Below are 20,268 nucleotides of genomic sequence, written 5' to 3' on the forward strand. Positions count from 1 at the left end.
TGATAGAATCCTTAAGAGATTCGATATGCATAATTGTTCTCCTAGAAGTGTACCGATCACAAATGGTAAAAGATTTTCTAAGGATCAATGTCCCAAGAATGATAAAGAAAGGATGGCGATGAGAAATGTTTGCTATTCTTCAGCAGTGGGTAGTTTGATGTACGCTCAAGTATGTACACGGCCTGATATAGCTTTTGTTGTGGGTGTCCTTGGTAGATTTATGAGCAATCCTGGTCCTATTCATTACCAAGCAGTTAAGAAGGTCTTTAGGTATCTTCAGAGTACTAAAGATCATATGTTGACATATCGACGTACCAACTCCCTTGATGTAGTTGGTTATAGTGATGCAGATTATAAAGGCTATGTGGATGATAAGAAATCTACCACTGGGTATATATTTATCATGGTAGGAGGTGCTGTATCTTAGCGCAGTACCAAACAGTTAGTGACAGCATCCTCGACTATGGAGGCAGAGTATATGGCGTATTATGAGGCTACTCGTCATGCAGTTTGGCTTCAAAATTTTATTTCGTGATTTGGGAGTGGTTGACTCCATTGAGAGGCCTATTATGATGTATTATGATAATACTGCAGCAGTGTCTTTCTCCAATAATTTAAAAGGTACCCCTAGTGCGAGGTATATTGATGTTAAGTATTTTGTGGTTAAGGAGAAAGTTGAAGAAGGCCTCATACTGTAGTTCACATGCCTACTTACAGCATGGTAGCAGATCCACTGACCAAGACCTTACCCGTAGGCATATTTGAGGAGCATGTGTTTCGTATGAGATTGTTAGATAGCTGAGACTGTTGTGGGTCAATGGGAGTTTGTTATAATTTCTGCAATAATATCCATGTTGAGTATTATTTATTTATTTGAGTATTTTGATACATTGATGTATGTGGATCATTATATATTTATGAGATATTTTATTACACATATTATTGCTCCTTATATTTACAGGCCTGTTGAGACTATTAGTCTATGTATATGTGTATGTTGATCCACAGGTGCCATGGTGAGTCCCTACTACCTAGTTTGGGTATATTGTTGTATCCTGTCGATACACAATGTGCTCGAATGAAATGGTATTATGTGTTGGGGGATTGCACATGTGTCAGGACCCGTCCAGAATTCCTCCCCGAAACCCTAGACAAGCCCTGATCCCAGGGAAATACCACCGAACCTTCCAACGGAAAATCCGACAGCACCTCCCCTAAGGGTAGGACTTACCAAAAATTACCTGCACTGAAAACACACTTCTATAATCACCCCCTTATTCCTCCCGCAAAACTACAAGTTGTTCCACAAATTACAGCACTTCATAACAATAACAGCAGCCCAGTGCATAAATAAAACATAAGTGTCCAAATAGTATACAGAGCTTTATGAAGTGCTAGTCAACAGAAATACAACAAAGATGAAAGAAATAATACACTGAAATGAATGAGTACAAAGGTACTTCTCGAAACACGATAGCAGCGGAAAATTGGTTCGCTCCGGGAGAACGTCTACCACTCCTTACACCTAAGGGAACGGAACTTAAAAACGTGAGATGCTAATCATCTCAATGAGTGACCCTAACTACTGAATACTTTTAATGATAATAATAATAATAATAATATAACAATAAGGGAATTGAATTAATACCAACAATTAATAAATAAATAACAACAATTGGAAAAGATAATTTTTCCCTCAAAACTCTCACTAATCACTCCGTTGGAAATGTTCCCTTCTTAAAACAATTTCACAAAACCCAATATCCGTACTTCCCGAAAACCAAGGGATCAAACCATTTGAGAAACAGTAAATAAATAAATACCCCAATATATAATTAAAATGCAATAAATTATAATAAATAATTTTTGAACACCTTTGGGGTTTGAACTTTATTTGAAAATTACACTTGACGCATCACACCATATACCGATGATGCCCTCCGATACCCAGCGTCCTGAGCACCGACTGGCGGGGAGATTAAAGAGAGAAACTTGCAAACGGCACTTCGGCGTCCCGACAGTACCGCTGCTGAACCATCATCCCGGCCAAGGAGGGGGGCGGCTGTGGCCAATAACAAACTTGCCTGCCCATGGTCCAATGGCAACTCACGAGAGAAATAATAATACTTACGCGCTGAACCACATATACATATACCAGAACACCAATACTGTATGAATGCGTATAAAATAATTATTAAACCAACTGTACCGTTTTCCAAAATCACCGTGGGAAATATACCAAATTCTCAATTACCATCCCACAAATTTTTATTTAACAAACGGTACGGAAATATCGATAACAAATAAACCATAATTTTCTCGTAACACGAGGTTCAACAATTAAAATACCACGGGAATAATTTATACAATTTAAACAAATATTTTCATAAAATAATTAACCCAATTATGCCCGAAAATAATACTTAAAACCTCGTACGATTATTACCGAAATATACTTTGCTCTTGCATAATAATTAAATTAAATCACAATAAAATCATAATTAAATTGTACCACATGAGCATAATTTAAATACCAATTAAACATAATTAATTGCCCAAAATATTTTTGAAGGTGGGTCACTTACCTTAAGCGCGTAAATCAACTAAGATCCTTCGCATGATCAACTCCACTACTCGCGCGTGCACCTAAAACAACCACAGTATACCAACCAAATATATTAATATTTTATTCGGGTAATTCCCAAATGGGTACCCGGGGAGCAAACACAACGACAACTAAAAGTTACGAGTTATATACCGAATCGAAGCTCGAGTGATGAGGATCACGGATTCGGTCTTACTTTCCGGTGATCGGACCCGAGGTGGTCGGAATCTCGTCGGAAAGCTTTTGGGGTTTCGACTCCGCAATTCTCCCAAACCATCGCGAATTGGTGGAAACGGATGCTGGATTTGGGTTCAGGAGGTCGAACACAGTCGGGATGGATCGGCGGTGCAACTGGGTACTCGCCGGAACAGTAACTTCCGGCGAGCCGCCGCGGTCACCGGCAACCATCGCCGGCGGCGGCCCGTGCGGTGGCTGTTGGCTAAGATTTTTTGCAGATTTGTAGATCGAGGGGAGAGGAATCCAACGGGACCGGCGGTGAGGCAAACGGAGGCCGAACGGCGGAGAAATCGAGGTTTGAAGAATTTCGGCCCCTCGCCGGAAAAAGCTCCGATCCCGGCGAGTCGGAGGTCCGGTGGCCGTGAAATTTGGTGGGTAGGCCGGACTTGAGGAGGTGGTGAGGGGTGGCTGGCGCGTGTGGCATGAAAATGGCCGGAAAGGGGTCAATCGGACGTGGCCGGCGGTGGAAGGAAAAGTCACCGCCGATCTTCGCCGCCTCGATCCGAGCGCATCCGGCGGCCAACGGCCGCGAAACTTTGGGGTTTTGCCGGAAATGAGGAGAGAATTCCATCTGGCCGGCGCGTGTAAGGTGAATCGGCCGGAAAATTTAAAAATTCCAGCGGCCGGTTGGTCTCTCTCTCTCTCTCTCCTCTCTCTCTTTCTCTCTCTTCCCCGAGATTTTTGTCAAATAAAAGCCACCGTGTGACACTGTTCATTCCACGTGGACCAATCAGGTGATGACATGTGGCATCACTATGCACTTAAGCCAGATATAATAAAATATTACGGTATCCGGCAAATTTCAAACATCCATAACTTTTTAACCAAATGTCCGATTTAAGCGTGCCGCTAATCTATGAACTAGTATCGACAATTACTTTACAACCATATAAGAGTCAAAACAAAATTACACCATAAGAAAAAGTCAACTCCCGGCACCTTTTGGACTGTTTGCACCTCAACTTGTTTTGCCCATAACTTTCAAACCATAGCTCCGTTTTTTACGTGCTACTAGTCTACGAACTCGAGGCATCATGCACTTCACCATGGTACCCTGGTCAACTAGAAATTCCAACAGGGACAAAAAGTCAACTTTTGACCCGCTCGGTCAACGGTCAACCTCGGTCAACATGCACTGATTCTGGTGCAATTTGGGACGGGGTGTTACAACATGGTTAGGTAAATCTCTACTACCTAGACTGAGTTTATAGCATGCAAAGTGCTCAGTTGAAATGATATCATATTTTGGGAGATTTACTGAGAGAATCTCTACTGCCTAGTCTAGTATATTGTTGTGCCCTGTTGGTATGCTATATATTTAGATGAAAAATGGTATTATGGTTCGGAAGATACTGTAGTAAGTGAGTTTGGATTATATATATATCATGATGATTATGCAGTTCAAATGGGAGAATGCCATTAATGGGACTGACTTATTTTAATATTTTGTAGTAGGGCCCTTGGTCACACACTCTCTATAAGACTCCAGTTGGCCCATTAGACTGGAGGACCAACTCTCTTTATAAACCCATTGACTTATCCATATTTTTTCTAGTATTATTATATTATTAAATTATTAGTATTTTGTGTGTGTTAAAATTAATGGGTAAATATGACTTGCAGAGACTATAAAAGGTCTAAGGCAAGAAAACAAATATAGGTCATACGGTATTTTAATATTAGGATTTTCAGAGATCTGAGAGTGATTTGAGAGTAGTGGTCCATAGGCACTACTTTACATTATTTTTTATTTTGCAGGATTAAAGATTTAATTTATCAATGGTTGCAGTTGGAGGTTAGTAATTTATGATTTATGAAATTTATTATGTATATTTAGATCCGTAAAATTCTAACATGACCATATTGTGCAGTTAGGTTTAGCCGTTTAGGTTTTGGATTGAAATATATATGTTTGTAAGTACTGAAGAAGAAAAACCAAAACGTGAAAGGTGAGTCTGGATTTCAAATTTTTACTGATGAATTCGAGAGCTGCCGGGGACCTAAAAGGTCCAAAATATTAAATACAAATATTTAGTATTAATTCATGTTTGCTCCCTTTTTCTTTTAGATTTTTCCAAAACTATACTAGTAATGAGAATATTTAATCTTTATAAAAAGAACACTCGATATAGCATTTTGGTTAGTTGGATTAATTGCATTTTGGTACCATCGATTTTTAAAGTTTTGTACTTTAAACTTTCAACTTGCAAAAACAGCAATTGAGATCTTCCATTTTTCAATTTGTCATAATTGATCCAATCCTCAATTTGTCCAAATAAATTGCTAGAGTCCATTATCAACAACTTAATCTTTTTTCAATCCATAATATAAATAAGTTCCTAGACAAAAGTATTACTAATCTGTTTAGTAAAATTGAAAATTATTTTAATTTGCAACAAATCCAAAAATTAAAGACTTAAATTGTTATTTTTAAAAGTTGAGAATTTAAATCGTAAAACCTTATAGATTAAGGGTATAAAAGTGCAATACCCACTTAACCAACATTAATTAACTTAAACTTATTTAATTGTCAATTCTCATCATCTTCTTCTTCTTCTCTTCTCCTTATTCCTGTTTTTTCTCTCCTTTTTTTTTTAATTTTTTTCCATTTGCATGGTTCACGTTCACTGTAACCAACAAACTAAAGTTACTAATTATTTCAATTTAGTTAGTGCTGTTTATGGGTGATATTAGTGACAAGCATGTTAAAAGCATGTATAGAAATCAATTATTAAACCAAGAAAGCATCAAATGGAGGCAAATTTCAACAAGGCGTTAAAGAAATAGTACCATTTGGCTTTTGGCTCAATTTATAACATTTTAGGTGAAGTGTAATTGTCTCCTCCTAGAACCATACACAACAACCCCTCGATGGATCATAATAAAAAAGATTCAAGTGTGAAATCCAATGCAATTAGACAAGTGATGGACGCTCAACTTGATTTGTTTTTTAAATATTTATAAAAAATTTTGCCAGCCCAATTGAATTGGGCCATAGATTACCAGCATTACATCTTATTGAAAAATCCTAAATTAATAAAATTATAATTAAGCACGTGTCTATTAATTTATCAATCGGATTCAAATCAAGTTCTTAATATCAAGATTAGTATCAAAATTTCTTTTTAAATTTTTAAATTTCATGAAAGATTAAGATTTAAAGTAATATTTATTAATCACACAAAATATAGTATATCACTAAATCTATAATTTATCATTTTAAATTTTAAATACTAATTTTTTATGTAATTCAAAAATTAATAAAAAAATTATATTAAAACTATCATTTTATCTTTATGTAAACCTAACTCATTAGTTTATATATATATATATATATATATATATAGATATATAGATATATTTGGGATATGGAGATGTAAACTCGAAATAATTGTTTAACTAAAAAATAGCTTTATCAAGGATAGTACATGGTCAGAGGTAGTACATGGTTATAAACAACTATAGGAGTGAATTGTGGGCAAGTTTTCCAAGCATTCAATTGCATTTAGGATAGCAAGAAAATGTATGCAGATGAAAATTAGTTAACCATCACATAAAATATTAAATAGAAAATAATTTCTACCAAGAAGACAATTTGCAGAAGATTAGCAGTCAATTTAGGAGTACTATATCCCTACTGCATAACATTACATGAATGAATTGGATTAAATATCAAGACTTTAATGTTTCATAATTATTGCAAAACCCAATAGTAGCAATAGCATTTTTTACCTTTTCTTTCATACCGAGGGTAGGGAAATTTGAACTTGAGATTATTCCCTCCCAAAAAAAAAATATATATATATATATATATATAGTTATTTTGTCGTTTATTGTCTGCAGTATGGAAAATATAGGAGTTTTAGCAAAATTAAGGATGCTAAATTTCAGCAAAAACATAAAACCAAAACTTAAGAAATAATAAATAGATATTATGTACAAGCTAAGAGTTATAGTTTTTCAGACACATAAATTATAATTAATCAAATAGCAAGGGCTAGAGCGCACTATATTTTCATTTGATGGTTAATCAAATCTGCAACTTATTCAATACCCCCTGCAGAGGCTGTCTTGAGTACATTGACATTGTAAGAACATTAGCTTCCTTAAAATGTACTAGCAAAGAGAAAGAGGAAACCAAACTAAGTTCCATGGACAAAAACAATGGTGTTTATCTTATTGCCAATGATTCTGCCGAAATCTGTACCAAATCAGACATTCAAGTTCATGTTAATATTCCTAAGGAAGTTTTGAATTTGATAATGGAAATGAGAAACTTATAGGAGATCATAAAGGTCTACAAGCTACTTCATTTCCCGGTTGGTATGCTGATTATTCCAAAGGATGGCCTGGTATATATGCTTCTTTATCTTTGCTCTTCTATATATATATATATATATATAATAGAGTTTTGGTGCATGTTAAAACTCATGAAGCTGGTGATTTATAATGGAAAATATGCTATTTATAGTCATTGATTTGTCATTTCTGTTCACTTTGATGTGTAGGTGAGGCACACTTTATTAAGATAGAAAAGATCCTATTCGATGGAAAGACAGAATACCAGGACCTTTTAGTTTTTCAGGTACATATATATGTACACTTTAATAAGCCCCCACATGAAAACAATTAAAAATAAGAAATTTATAATAATTGGGTGGTCTTTTTTCTTTGTTGCATTATATATATAGTATATTTATATATGTCTCTCTTGTTTAATCAAAAGCAAGAAACTTTATTTGTAATTTGTTTGGTTTTCTGCGTTTTAATCATCAACATATGGGAAGGTAGCCATTTTAGATGGAGCTCTTCAACTCACAAAGAGAGAGATGAGTTTGCTTTCCAAGAAATGCTCACTCACCTCGCACTTTGCTCTATTCCAAACCCAAAAAGGGTTTTAATTTCCCTTCCTTCCACACTCCTCCATACTCTGCCTCTTTGTTTTTTGGGGGTAAAAAAAAATTTCTGGGAAACTGTAAATTTTTTTTTACGAAAAACAGTCACTTAATTATATATTGTGCAAAGATCTTTTTATATCTTGGTTGTTTCCAAAGGTTTTGATATTCAAAAAATATCCATTCCTTTAACTTGTGGCTTTTTTATTCTTGAGGTATTGCTTGTTGGAGGTGGAGATGGTGACATTTTGAGGGAACTATCACGACCATTCTTCAGTCAAGCATATCGATATTTGTGAAATCGACGAAAATGGTGATAGATGTGAGTTCTTACAATAGACTTTCACCTTTAATTGATGACTAAAAGACATTCCATGGAGTTCCAAAAATAATGAACTGAAGCAGAAAAGGAAGACCTCAATAATCAGAATGTGTTTTCTGTATTGGCCTTTTGCATTATGTTTTAAGGTTTATAAGCGATTCTTCCCTGGTGTTGCAATCAGCTATGAAGATCCTCGAGAGCATGCTCATATAAATGATGGTACGACCATAAAAATTTTTTTTTCTTTTTTTCTTTTTTTTTTCTGAATCATAAAATTGCATGACTTGGTAATGGTATATATGTTAAATTTTGCCATCAAAAGTAGGTCAAGTCATAATAATTAATTCAACTGATCAGCATGTCATGTCATATTAACTTTCTCTCACCTTAAGAGTTAAATAAATATTCAACAGTTAATATTGTTCACTTTTCCTGAAGTTTGGCCTAATTTCAAAAATATTATTAATCTTCCTTTTGTTCTCAAAAGCTAACATCTTCCTCCTTTTTCATTGACACCCCCTTAATATCATCCACATTTCTCCATTGAAAAAGTGGTTAATTTAAAACTATTGGGATACTTTTGTAAATAGGTCATACCTCAAACGGTGTATGATATGAAATTAACCAAATAGCATAACCTGAAAAAGATTGCATGCATGCAAGAGTTGCATTCATGAAATCAGCTCCTCAAGGCAACTATGATGCTATTATACTGCACGCATTCATAAACATGGGTTGGTGTTTTCTTCCTCTTCCATCTCTCACTTAACAACACCATAATATATATATATATATATATATATATATATACGTATATAGATCCAACGTATTCAATATGATGCAGGGCATGCGCCAGAAGAGCTGTCTGATACATATTCCCTAGAATCAGTGAGAAAAGCTCTTCGACCTGGGAGTGCGATGTCTGAACCAGCAGACAGCTTGTGGGACAACAGTTTTGATATTGCAGAGACATCTCAAATTGTCCAAAAATATTCAAGGCTCTGTCAAATACGCTTGGACAACAGTTCCTGCATATCCAAGGCATCATTCTATTTCTCCAAATCAAATTCTATCTTTCCTGTCAATCATAATACTTTTGCTTTTCATTTTCACTGATCTATGTTTTCCAGTGGGGGTGATTGGATTCATGCTTTGCTAACAGAGGGTCCATAATTGGACATTGAACACCCCGTGAATCCCTTGAATCCACAGAATTTAGGTGTAGCAGAAGGACCACCTAAGTTCTACAACTCTGAGGTATGACTTTCTTTCTAAGCTATTGATTTTCCTCTCATTACATCCACACTGCTGCATTCTGCTTGCCATTTTTCAGAAAGAAAGCTATCGGTTCGAAAAAGTCTATGATGAACTCAGAAACAGAGCATTATAGCAGAGGATTATTGAAAAATCACCATTACAATTCTTTCTTACCACAATGTCTTGCAATTTGAAGTCATTCTAACACCAAGATATGGTTTTACTAGAGGTTTTCTAATTTGAAAGTTTTTCACTGAAACAGTAATTGATACATTATTAGGATTCATCTTGTCCCTGTACAATTATAATCACATAAAACCACAAACGGATTTTTTAGAATTAAAAAGCTTCAGTCAATGATGATTTTTCCAAAAGTTCCAAAGCCTTATTTGCATTTGTGGACTTGTGAACCAGAGATTCCTAAAAAGAGGAAAATATTAATTTGCAAATAACCTGTCATTTCTTAGCTATCAAACTAAGCAAGAAAAATGAAAAAATATCTGCCTACTCAATCTCTGCAAATTTGTTTCAATCAAGAAGTAAGCTGAGCATGGTATGGACCAAGGAAAAGATTAATTTCATTTGTACTTCAATAATGAAAAAGTTATCCCCAAAAATGAAGGGAAATGGGGAGAGAAAAGTGGAAGCTCCATTAAAATGGCTCACAAATTACATGCAGAGTATATAAAACTCTTCCAAAAATTTACAGACGTGTAATACTACGAGATAAAATAACAAGAATAGATATACTGGCCAGTAGATATCTAACAAATTAACACCGTTAACAATACAACAAAAACAACTGATGCTTCTTATTTTCATCTACGTAATTCGTGGCAAGCACTTTAAAGTTTGACGGGCTACCTTGGGAGAAGAACTGCAGGAATCTTATGTATTCTTCACAAAGATAAATACTGTTAGGGAGGAAGTTGCTCAGCATCAAGATCTTTTGAGTTCATGGACGATATACAGAGGAAGTGTGGAAGAAAGAAATAAGTAGCCAGAAACACAAGAACCCCAAGATCAGCCTCTTCACCAACTGCTGGTCGACGAGGGTTTACCCAATATAACTGGCTTATGCACCATAAGCAGTATAGGCTAGCTATGATCAGAATAAGTTTTGCTGACTGATATGATTGTTGTTTAATTGACTTGGATTTAACTCTGCATGTGAAATAATTGAACAACATAAATGCCAAGGACCTCATGCAACAATGCAAGGATGGAAAAAATAAAAACCTTATGCAGTGTCCAAAAATAGAGACCTGTTTATGTAAATAAAGCCACCGAGTAAGCACATACACAAGAGACCAACAACAACAACAGCATCCGGGTTAACAGGTGCTCGGTTCTTCCACCAACCAGTGCTCAATATCCAAGTATACATTGTTGAATGCCCATTTTCCTGAATATTCAGAAATATGAACCAAAAATTGTAAGCTACATATGATTCTGAAAAATCAATAAAATCTATGTTCTTTAATGAACAAAAACAAAACAATTATAATCATGATAGTATATAGTAATAGTAATAAAAACAACTAAAAAGAGAATTTCTGCACAACTTGGATTTATGTGAATGTAGTGACAACGTAAAATGTCAAGGCAGCCCCAACCTTTCACAACCCAGAAGACCATAAATGCCCAAAAGTCTTCCTTATTGTAATAGGACTAAGAAAACTGGAACGACCAATTTAGAAGCTACATTCCAACAATCCAGCAGTTTAACTTGAACTTTTAGGAAACCGTACAACAATCATGTTTTGAAAAAATTGGGTATTACACATTCATTAATTTCAAAACCAAGATCAAAGACCTAAGTTAGCAGTGTGGCTTTCTTATATCATGAAAGGTAAAATAAGAAATATACTAGCATGGCGGCATGAAATTGTATACAAGTTCAAAATATTACCTCAAATAAGTGATCTAAGAAAAAATGTGTCAATGAACCAGCTGCCACCAGCAACAAGCACTGCCTCTTCGTAAGAGGAACCTGCATGGTATATAAAAAGTTATGTTTCAAAAAAAAATGCCTTGCATTTATCAGTAGCATTCTACTTTTGCATTAATACCCAAACTAAAAATCAATATTTGCAATTTGCACCAATTATTGACGCAAGCTACCTCAAACCACCACCATAACGCAATCTCATATGCTTTCAACCTACATATCCTAGTCAGATAATATAGAAACTCAGATCAAATTTTCCAGAAATGATCCAAACCCAACATCTGAAATCTCCTTTAGTAAAAAAATTCTACACAAATCTGAAATATAATCACACGCATCTAACCTTTGTCTTTCAATATAACATCCATTGTAGTTGTACCAAAATAGAAAGTTAACAGACAAACAGTTGAGCCTGATCAAATAATCTTCAGACATAAAGTGACAGAAATGCCATCCTGATTAGGAAATTAATGATAAACCTTCTTTCATTTTGTTACTAAATTTAAAGGCGATCTAAAAATGGAAGGAAGGTCCGTTACAAAAAAAAATTCATTAAATATTAGAATACCTTTCATTAACTGCGGAAATAAATAAAACTAAGAAAAAAGTCAAATAGAATACTACGTATTAACACAAACTTTCCTATACTGTTGATTCTCAGCAACCAAACAAGGGGTAAAAATAAAAAATAAAAACAAATCCATATTTTTCAGTTGGAAACAAAAACAACCCAACACAAGCTCTCACCCCCGAAACCGAATCAAGAATCCCCTTCTGAAGCAAAACTCTGGAGACCCAAGAATAGAAGAAACACAGAGGAAGACCCAAAATGAGAGAATAGTAGAAAGGGTGGTGGATGGCATCGGCTAGAGCCGAACCCAAACTGATACCAAGCGTCTCGCCGAGCCAATCGGAGAAGGAACCAATATCAGGTCCGAAGAAAGCGTTAATAGTATAGGTGAAGGTATGGTGAGGACTAAACCTTCCATTGGAGAGGGTGGTCAGAGCCAGACCCGAACCCATGGCGTACATTAGATGCGGACCAGGTCCTGGCATGGCTTAGCTAGCTAGCTACCCACCCAACCTTACTGCGTTTGTGACTCCGTGAGAGCTCGGAGAGTCTTTGTTTTGCAATACCATACAAAACCCATTTTGCCAGCTGAATAGTTGGATCAGCAACGAGAGACTTTGACTCTCACCAATTTGTGGGTCAACAATTCGGGATTTGGATCTCCTTTCTACTGTTACCAGGTGAATATATATGTAGCATTGTTCTTTCCTTTCACTTCAACAAAATCTAATTCATTTTATCTTTTTTATTATTATTATTTTTGGGTAAACTTCAAATTTTTTTTTTTTTTTTTTTTTGTTTGGAAGAATTAACATATTTGATTTGGTTATATTGTACTATATATTGTTCACTTTTAAGAATGGTAGAGTCCATTGTTTCCTCCTGCACAAATCTAAAATAATTGATCAGGGTTAAACCCAAATTTTTATTTTTTGTTTATTTTTTAGCTGATAGCACAATTTTTTTATTTGGTTCTAAAGATAGGATGATATTAAGCTAGAATCATTTCTTGAAGACTATTTATTAGGGTCATAAGCATTGGTGACATGTAAAAATCATATTTGAATTGAAATTTTTGATGTCAATGGTGATCATAAAATTTATTTACGAAAGAAAACAGAGATGTTTGTAGTTTTAAAGAAATTTAAATTTGCTTATTTTTTCTTGTTTTTCCTATACTATGAAAGCAGTAGAACAATTCTTCCATATGACTTAATATTGCATATATAATTGTTAGACAAGAAGAAAAAAGTCAATTTACCTTTTGTATCATTTAGTTTGGAGGAGTTGCATTTCCATTTATGCCTACAAATTTTAATTTGTTGCATTTTTTGTCCAATTGAATTTTTTTGACTAATAGTGATTAACAATTTTGTTGTATCTAATCAAATATTAAATACGATTTATTGCAACTTAAATTATTTAATTTTAATTTGTTGCAATTTAAATTTTCTAATTTAAAAAAAAAAATGAATTTTAATACTCTTAAAACTGTTAATCTCCATTAGACAAATGCAATATATTAAAATTTAAAAATCTAAATTACAATGTTTGAATTCTAAAAACGGAAAATGAAGCTTTTCTTGATTCGAAGAGAGTAAAGTGAAATCAATCCGAGAAAAAATCATGCATAGTATTTTACGATAATCACATTTGGGCTTTGGCTTAGAGAAGAGACCATTAATCAAGAGAGAAGGGAAAGAGGTAGAGATTATTATGGTGGGCTACATAGTTAATTTGGGCTACAAATTTAAATTGAAAGTCCAAAAGTTTAATGGGAATATCGAAAGAGGCCCAATTAAATTTAATTTGAAAATGGGCCTTTTTAATTTTTTAGTTGGAAAAAATATTAATTAATAATAAGCAAAGGAGATGATGGTGGGGGAAGGAGGAGGCAGAAGCGGGTTTTATATCGTTTATGTGGGGAACGTGAAAGGAAAGGGATAAGATTGAGAAGAAGATTTGGCAGTGGAACATTCGGATAGTGGGACCCACAAAGAAAATACAGTTCCAATTTTACCCTCCGTTTTAGTGGATAAGGACTTTTGAATCCTCTATTGACTGACCAAGCTGACCTGTCCTCTCCCCGCACGCATTCTCTATCTCTACCCCTAAAAACAAAAAAAAAAAAAAAAAAAAAAAAAAAAAACCCCTCCCCTTCCGACTCTCTCTCTTTCTCTCTCTCTTTTTTCTCTCTCTTTCGCTTTCTCTCTCCTCCCTTCCGTGAGACACGCACACACTCTCGTCCCCACTCCACATCAACGGTCCCACCACCTTCCTACTCTTCGTTTTTTTTATTTGACTTGTTAGAAAATATAAAATATCTTGTATGAATAAATACTTCCATTTTTAAATTGTTTTTTTTTGTTCCAATAATACTTGTAAAACCAAAATGTTTTTTTTTTTGGTTATTTTAATAGGAATATTATGGGATTGAGTAAACTTTTTTGTTTTTCAGAATATATCCTTTTTGTGTTCTTTGGTTAACCCTGTTTGTAGTCGTTATCCTCATTCCTCGTTTATGCGACTTTGTTTTTTTTTTTTTTTTTTTTTGTTGTTTTATGAACAAATTCAAACACGTGTTTTCTTTTTGGATATTAATAAAAGAAAATAAACTTGTATACATGTTTTTGTTTTAACAATGTTAGAGAAATTATATGTAATTATGGATCATTAAATTAATATAGTACGTAATTAATAAATATTTTTGAGCTCACAAAGTTCTACCATTGAATCCAAATTTTCTTTGAGTTGTTGGTGAAATGCTTTACCAATTTTTTAAATTTTTTTTTTTTTTGTTGTTTCATGACCAAATTCAAACGCGTGTTTTCTTTTTGGATATTAATAAAAAAAAACTTGTATATGTGCCTTTGTTTAAACAATGTTAGAGAATTTATATGTAATTATAGATTATTAAATTTATATAGCACGTGTTTAATAAATATTATTGAACTCACAAAAAGTTCTACCTTGAACACCCAATTTTTCTTTGAGTTGTTGGTGAATTGCTTTACCAATTTAAATATCAAATTATTTGACAGTGGTTATCTTTATCTCATTAGCTGAAAAATAAATATAAATAATTGAGATTCAATACAAATTATTACATTAATAACACCTCATTTATCATTCACTTGATAAATAAGTTAGTAAAACAGTTTCTACAATAGCAATACTCTCATCTTTCTTTTCTTATGGAGTTATGCATCCTTTATTAAAAACAAAAAATTTAACAATAATCATAATTATTTAAAAAAAAAAATTGTAAGAGTTTTGTTAAATGGTATTTTATTTCAAAGCAAACAAAGGCAAAAGATTTTGTACAATCTTTTGCAACATGACACGTTAACTCTTCTTTTCTTCGTATTCACATTCATTTATAAGATTCTGGCATGATGTACGGCGTATCATATTTTATTTTAGTACAATATAAAAAATAAATAAATAATCTTTTATTTCAGTGCAATTTCATAGGATATTTGTTTTTTCCAGTATAAAATGTAACACGCTAATATTATACACTCTTATTTATTTCAAATGGTTTTGAAAATACAAAACAAAGTAATATTTCAAATTTTTTTTTTAAAAAAGACAATTGAAAAAAGAAAACTAAAAATACAAATTAAAATAACGAATTATTGTATAATTAAAAAATTTTGAGATTATTCTAATTGTAACACTTAATCCACGCCCTTATACTTTTCTAATTCCACAATCCACACATTCATTATTATCCTGTAAACAAATATTCCTTACATTGAAAAAAAAGTTAATTAATTAAATAATTCACATAGAATGGGGTTAGGGTAAGGGTAAGGGTAAAGCAAGATGCTGACCTGGGTCAAAGACACCAACCAGAAAGCAGGAAGCAGAAGACGTGGAATGTTGGAGTGGGACCCACATTGGGGATGGGTTGGTATCACTCTGCCTTAAATCCTAATTTAAGGACACAGATAGTGGTCTCCTGAGAGAGCAAATGTGTCCAAAAGTCCAAAACAAAAAAAAAAAGTGTCCGTACGACAAGAACCTTCAACAACATTTGGGGGATAATATGGGAATTAGTAAATTTGATGGAGGTCTCTAATATGATGTCATGTAAATTGAATATGGATGAGGAAAATTGACATAGATAGAGAGAGAAAGAGACAGAGAGTAGGGAAAAAAAAAAAAAGAGAGAGAATTTTAAAGATCCTTTCCTTGTCCCCTATATTTTATCCGCATCGAATTGCGCAACAACACTTATCATCTCCTTTTTATTTTAACTACCATCTTGCCACTCCTATAATTTTTATTTTATTTTATTTTTAATCACTGTACACAAATGCTACAAACACTAGGTTGTATATCAAGATTACTTGTTGAAAAAGCCCCCAAAAAAAAAAAAAAAAGTTTGTTTAAACTGTATTAAAATTAGTGGGAATTTGAGATTTCTAAGAATGTGCATCTTTTCAATGTTTGAAAAGTTTTAATTGGAAAAAATATGAGCTCATCACAATCATATTACAAAAAAAAAAAAAAATGTTTTAAGATTTTTAGGAAAACTTACTTTATAAATTTTATTAAAAATAAGTTTATCCCCAATTTCAAAATGTAAATTAATTTAGTTTTTTTTTGTATATTCTAAATTGTTCATTATCTATCAAACACTAAAACAAATAAATAAATAATTCAAATTTTTGATTCTCAATAAATTTCAAAAATCAATTTCATTCAAAATTTTAATATTTCACAAAGGCTTAAAGGTTTATTCTTGAGGAGAAAAAGTATTACTTTAATAAATAAATCATGTCACCCAGTGTCATTTTCAATTGTTACATCCAAGATAAACCAAACAAATCTATAATCATGTGCGATGTTAAAATAAAGTAACTAGACCTTATAAGAAAACTATTAAGTATTTGATTAGTAGTTGTTTGTAATGCTAAATCATCTATGTATTAATTACATAAAAGAAATTTTTCCTCCGAAAAGACATATATATCAAATTTAAAAATTGCAATTGATATAACAAAAATAATATGCTATTATTTCAAAGAATAATATTAAAAATACCATATCAATATATCAAAATATATATGAAGTGATATATATTAATATTTTATTGGTTTATACTTATCTGTTCAAAACTTCATTTATTTATAATTAGAATATAGTAATATATTAACTAATAAACTATTGATACTTGTCGTTTGATATATATTTTAAAACATTTATTAGTGTCTCTAGCATTGTTCTATTTCAAAAGTTTTATAGACATTTTGGTATTGATAACATTATTGTTTTTATAATTATTTATCATTCTCGTCTCCATTTTTTGAGTTTAAGCTTCAACTTCCCAAAAACTTGGCTCATGAGACTAATGCATCGAGTTTTATTTTAATTTTACAAAATTATTGTTTACTCTTGCGGCATGTTTAAATAATTATAAAACTAGTGAGAATTTAATTATTTTAGAAAAATAATAAGTTTACTTTATTTTGATATTTATTATGAGATAGAAAAATATGGGCTCAAATAATTAGATTTCCACTAATGCATGAAAATATGTGGGAAAGTTATTTCCATTTATAAATATGTCATTTTAAAAATCTCAGAAAAAATAATTTTAATTTAAAAAAAAAATACATATTTACTTCTAATTTATTATAACATATTTATTCTTAGTTTATTATATAATATTAAATTTAATTACTTACAAGTTTCAATTTTCCTATTACTCACCAAACATACAAAAAGAAAAGTTAATTATCAAAAAATTAAATCATAAGAAACTAAATTTCAAAAATTGATTTCTTTTTCAACTTTAACACTTTCCAAACAACATTTGGTTTATTTAAGATACGCATTATTTCACTTTTAATTCACTTAAAGAGTAAAATATTATACATTAAAATACTATATTATTTTTCTCTTACATGAGAGTAATAAGCAAATATCAATTAATAATTTATTACAATGAAGGTTATGTAAAAATATGAATACCAATTTTCATTTTAATTGACTATTTACAAAACTATCTTTTTTTTCACATTAGTTTGCATATTATTCTATTTTACTGATTGTTTTAAAAAAATATAATTCTAATTCAATAAAATTATACTTTTTATCTAGTATTTTATAAAACAATATGCTTATTTTTTTTAATACAAAAATGGATAACGATAAGCATGCCTTAAAATAGGAAACCAACCAAATAAAAGAAAAAAAAAAAAAAGAAAGAAAGAAACTCAAGTTCAATGCCTCGATTAGTTTGTCGGTAAATATTAAAAATAAAAATAATACCGACCTCAAACTTGGTGATAAAATAAGATTTGGTTGATAGCAAGGAATGTTTTTAAATAATATAAGATAAAAGATATTCATGTTCAAAATCTACGTATATCAATCATTCATAACCACGAGTAAAGTTTCTTTATTGTATGATTTTTTTAGTATTTATGTATTGTACGACATTTAGTTATTGTGTAGTATATTTATATTATGTGAAAAAAAAAAGTAAAAAAAAAAAGAAGAAGAAGAAGGGCAGTTTGGTAAAACGGGAGAGAAGGGACATTAAAGAGTAAAATGAGGGAAAGGTCTTATCCGAAATGGAAGACAGGCAGCGTGGTCGAGCAGCCGCATTCACTTTTCTGCACTGGACTTCCATCTTTCTCTAACATATCAATAATCAATTATCAAAATATCCAAAAGATTATACATATATATATATATATATCAAAATCTGGTTTCCCACTTGCGTTATTGTACGTAACTCCACTTTCTTTTTTTTTATTATTGTTTTTATTATATATTTAATTAAATTAAGAAAACATAACCCAGACGTTAGAGCGTCTTTGTTTCTTTTTTACCCTGCCGTTAATCATTATCTTACAGCTAATGTCTTTTTTTTTTTTTTTCTTATATATGTAATTTATTTTCTTATTCACCTAACTAATTCTCTATATTTTTACCACTTTACCCCTCTTTATTTCAATGTGGTATATGGCTCATTCTAGTATGCCAATGGTTTCACATCCTTCCAGGTTTCACCTAAATTCAATCCGATTTATTGAGAAAAAAATCTGGTGGTTCTATATATATTTTTTTATAAATTTTTAATACTTGGTAAAAATATAATTAATATGATTTTGAAATAATTGATGTGATTTAATATTTTATTTATTCTATATGTTCAAAAATTTATGAAAATACCATATAAAAATAGTTAGTTCAAAAACCATTTGATTTTATATCTATTTATTGGTTTCAAATATCATAATGTGTTTTTTTTTTTTAAATTTGACAAGGTTCGGTTGATAGATTGATAAATCTAATAACAGAAAAAGATATTTTTCTCTGTTATATTTATATTTTCTAATAGTCTATATTAAAACAACAGTCAAAATAAAATACGGTCTAAACTTATCCTGTTTTTCTACATAATGTAATAATTGTTAAAGTTCAAAATGCCTCAAATCAGCATTATTATTTTAGTAATTAAGTAGTACTTTTTTTGGGTAAAAAATTAAGTAATACTTTAAAGACCATAAAACCTGCAAGTCTTATCATCTATCAGCTAAAGAGATTGCTATAACCGATGTAATCAATTTAAATAAATAAAAAAAGAAGCAAAATGTTCACAAGATGACTTTGTGGGCCTAGTCTTAGTTTATCCACATCTAAGGCAAATTTTTAAACCAATTCTAGTTGTTATAATTAATTAATTAATTTATTAGTTTAACGTTTGGAGGAGCGGTCAACATCATTTAAATACTAAAAGAGCAATGGGGAGTTGTTGGTAAGGAAAGGAAGAACATTGAAAAGGATAAGATTTTCTATTTGGGCAATAAAGACTGCCTTTTCATACCCAAAGAGAATTAGGTTGTATTGCAGAAAAATAAATGAATAAATAAATAAAATTTGCAAGATTTTGAGACTAAAACCGAAGATTTTTCCAATTTTTCATAGTCTTGCTAATTGATATTGCATCTAGTCAAATTGAATTTTTTTTTTACCCATTCCAAAATGAATTTTTGTCTAATTGGCTAGGTTTTGGATAATGTCAAGAGCTTTAAGGAAAAAATCAACTTCTAAATGCAAAATCCTAAAACCCTTTTCTTTAGCCATTCTATGGAATGTTGAAAAATCAAAGAGTTTCTTGTAGGAAAAAATATTTTCTTTATAGAAAGTAATTTAAATTTTTGGGAAGAGATTATAGAAGAATTATTTGACTAGACTTCCATATTATATAAAGAGAAAATCATTATTTGGCTCTTATCCACTATCATAAAAAGAGTTGTTCATTTTTTAAAAAAAAATAATAATTTTATTTTTTTTTATTCCAACACAATAAAACAAAAACAAAAATGCAAACATCGTGCATTGATTATTTATATATCTAATATTCGAATATTTCAGATGTCATTATTTATCGTTACAAATCATTTATAG

At 31.6% G+C, this 20,268-nt stretch overlaps 1 protein-coding gene and 1 pseudogene across 1 annotated transcript; one reads left to right on the plus strand and one right to left on the minus strand.

Annotated features, from left to right (window-relative positions):
- The first annotated feature begins 1,201 nt into the window (after positions 1 to 1,201).
- Positions 1,202 to 9,510, plus strand: LOC107418443 (spermidine synthase 1-like; annotated as a pseudogene).
- A 364-nt stretch (positions 9,511 to 9,874) lies between these two features.
- On the minus strand, positions 9,875 to 12,534 carry LOC107405733 (uncharacterized). The gene is made up of 4 exons (XM_016012823.4): positions 12,015 to 12,534; positions 11,229 to 11,309; positions 10,582 to 10,721; positions 9,875 to 10,480 (listed from the first exon to the last, which is right to left on the minus strand). The coding sequence occupies exons 1-4, from the start codon at positions 12,321 to 12,323 to the stop codon at positions 10,234 to 10,236; spliced, it is 777 nt and encodes a 258-aa protein (XP_015868309.1). The 5' UTR covers positions 12,324 to 12,534; the 3' UTR covers positions 9,875 to 10,233.
- Positions 12,535 to 20,268: the final 7,734 nt, after the last annotated feature.

Source organism: Ziziphus jujuba, chromosome 2, assembly GCF_031755915.1.
Source record: "Ziziphus jujuba cultivar Dongzao chromosome 2, ASM3175591v1".
NCBI classification, from domain to species: domain Eukaryota; kingdom Viridiplantae; phylum Streptophyta; class Magnoliopsida; order Rosales; family Rhamnaceae; genus Ziziphus; species Ziziphus jujuba.

Coding starts and splice junctions, on each gene's coding strand:
- LOC107405733 (XM_016012823.4), bottom strand. CDS start 12,323: ATGCCAGGACCTGGTCCGCATCTAATGTACGCCATGGGTTCGGGTCTG. Junction 10,722..11,228: donor TCTTAGATCACTTATTTGAG/GTAATATTTTGA, acceptor CTGAATATTCAG/GAAAATGGGCATTCAACAAT. Junction 10,481..10,581: donor GGCTTTATTTACATAAACAG/GTCTCTATTTTT, acceptor TTTCACATGCAG/AGTTAAATCCAAGTCAATTA.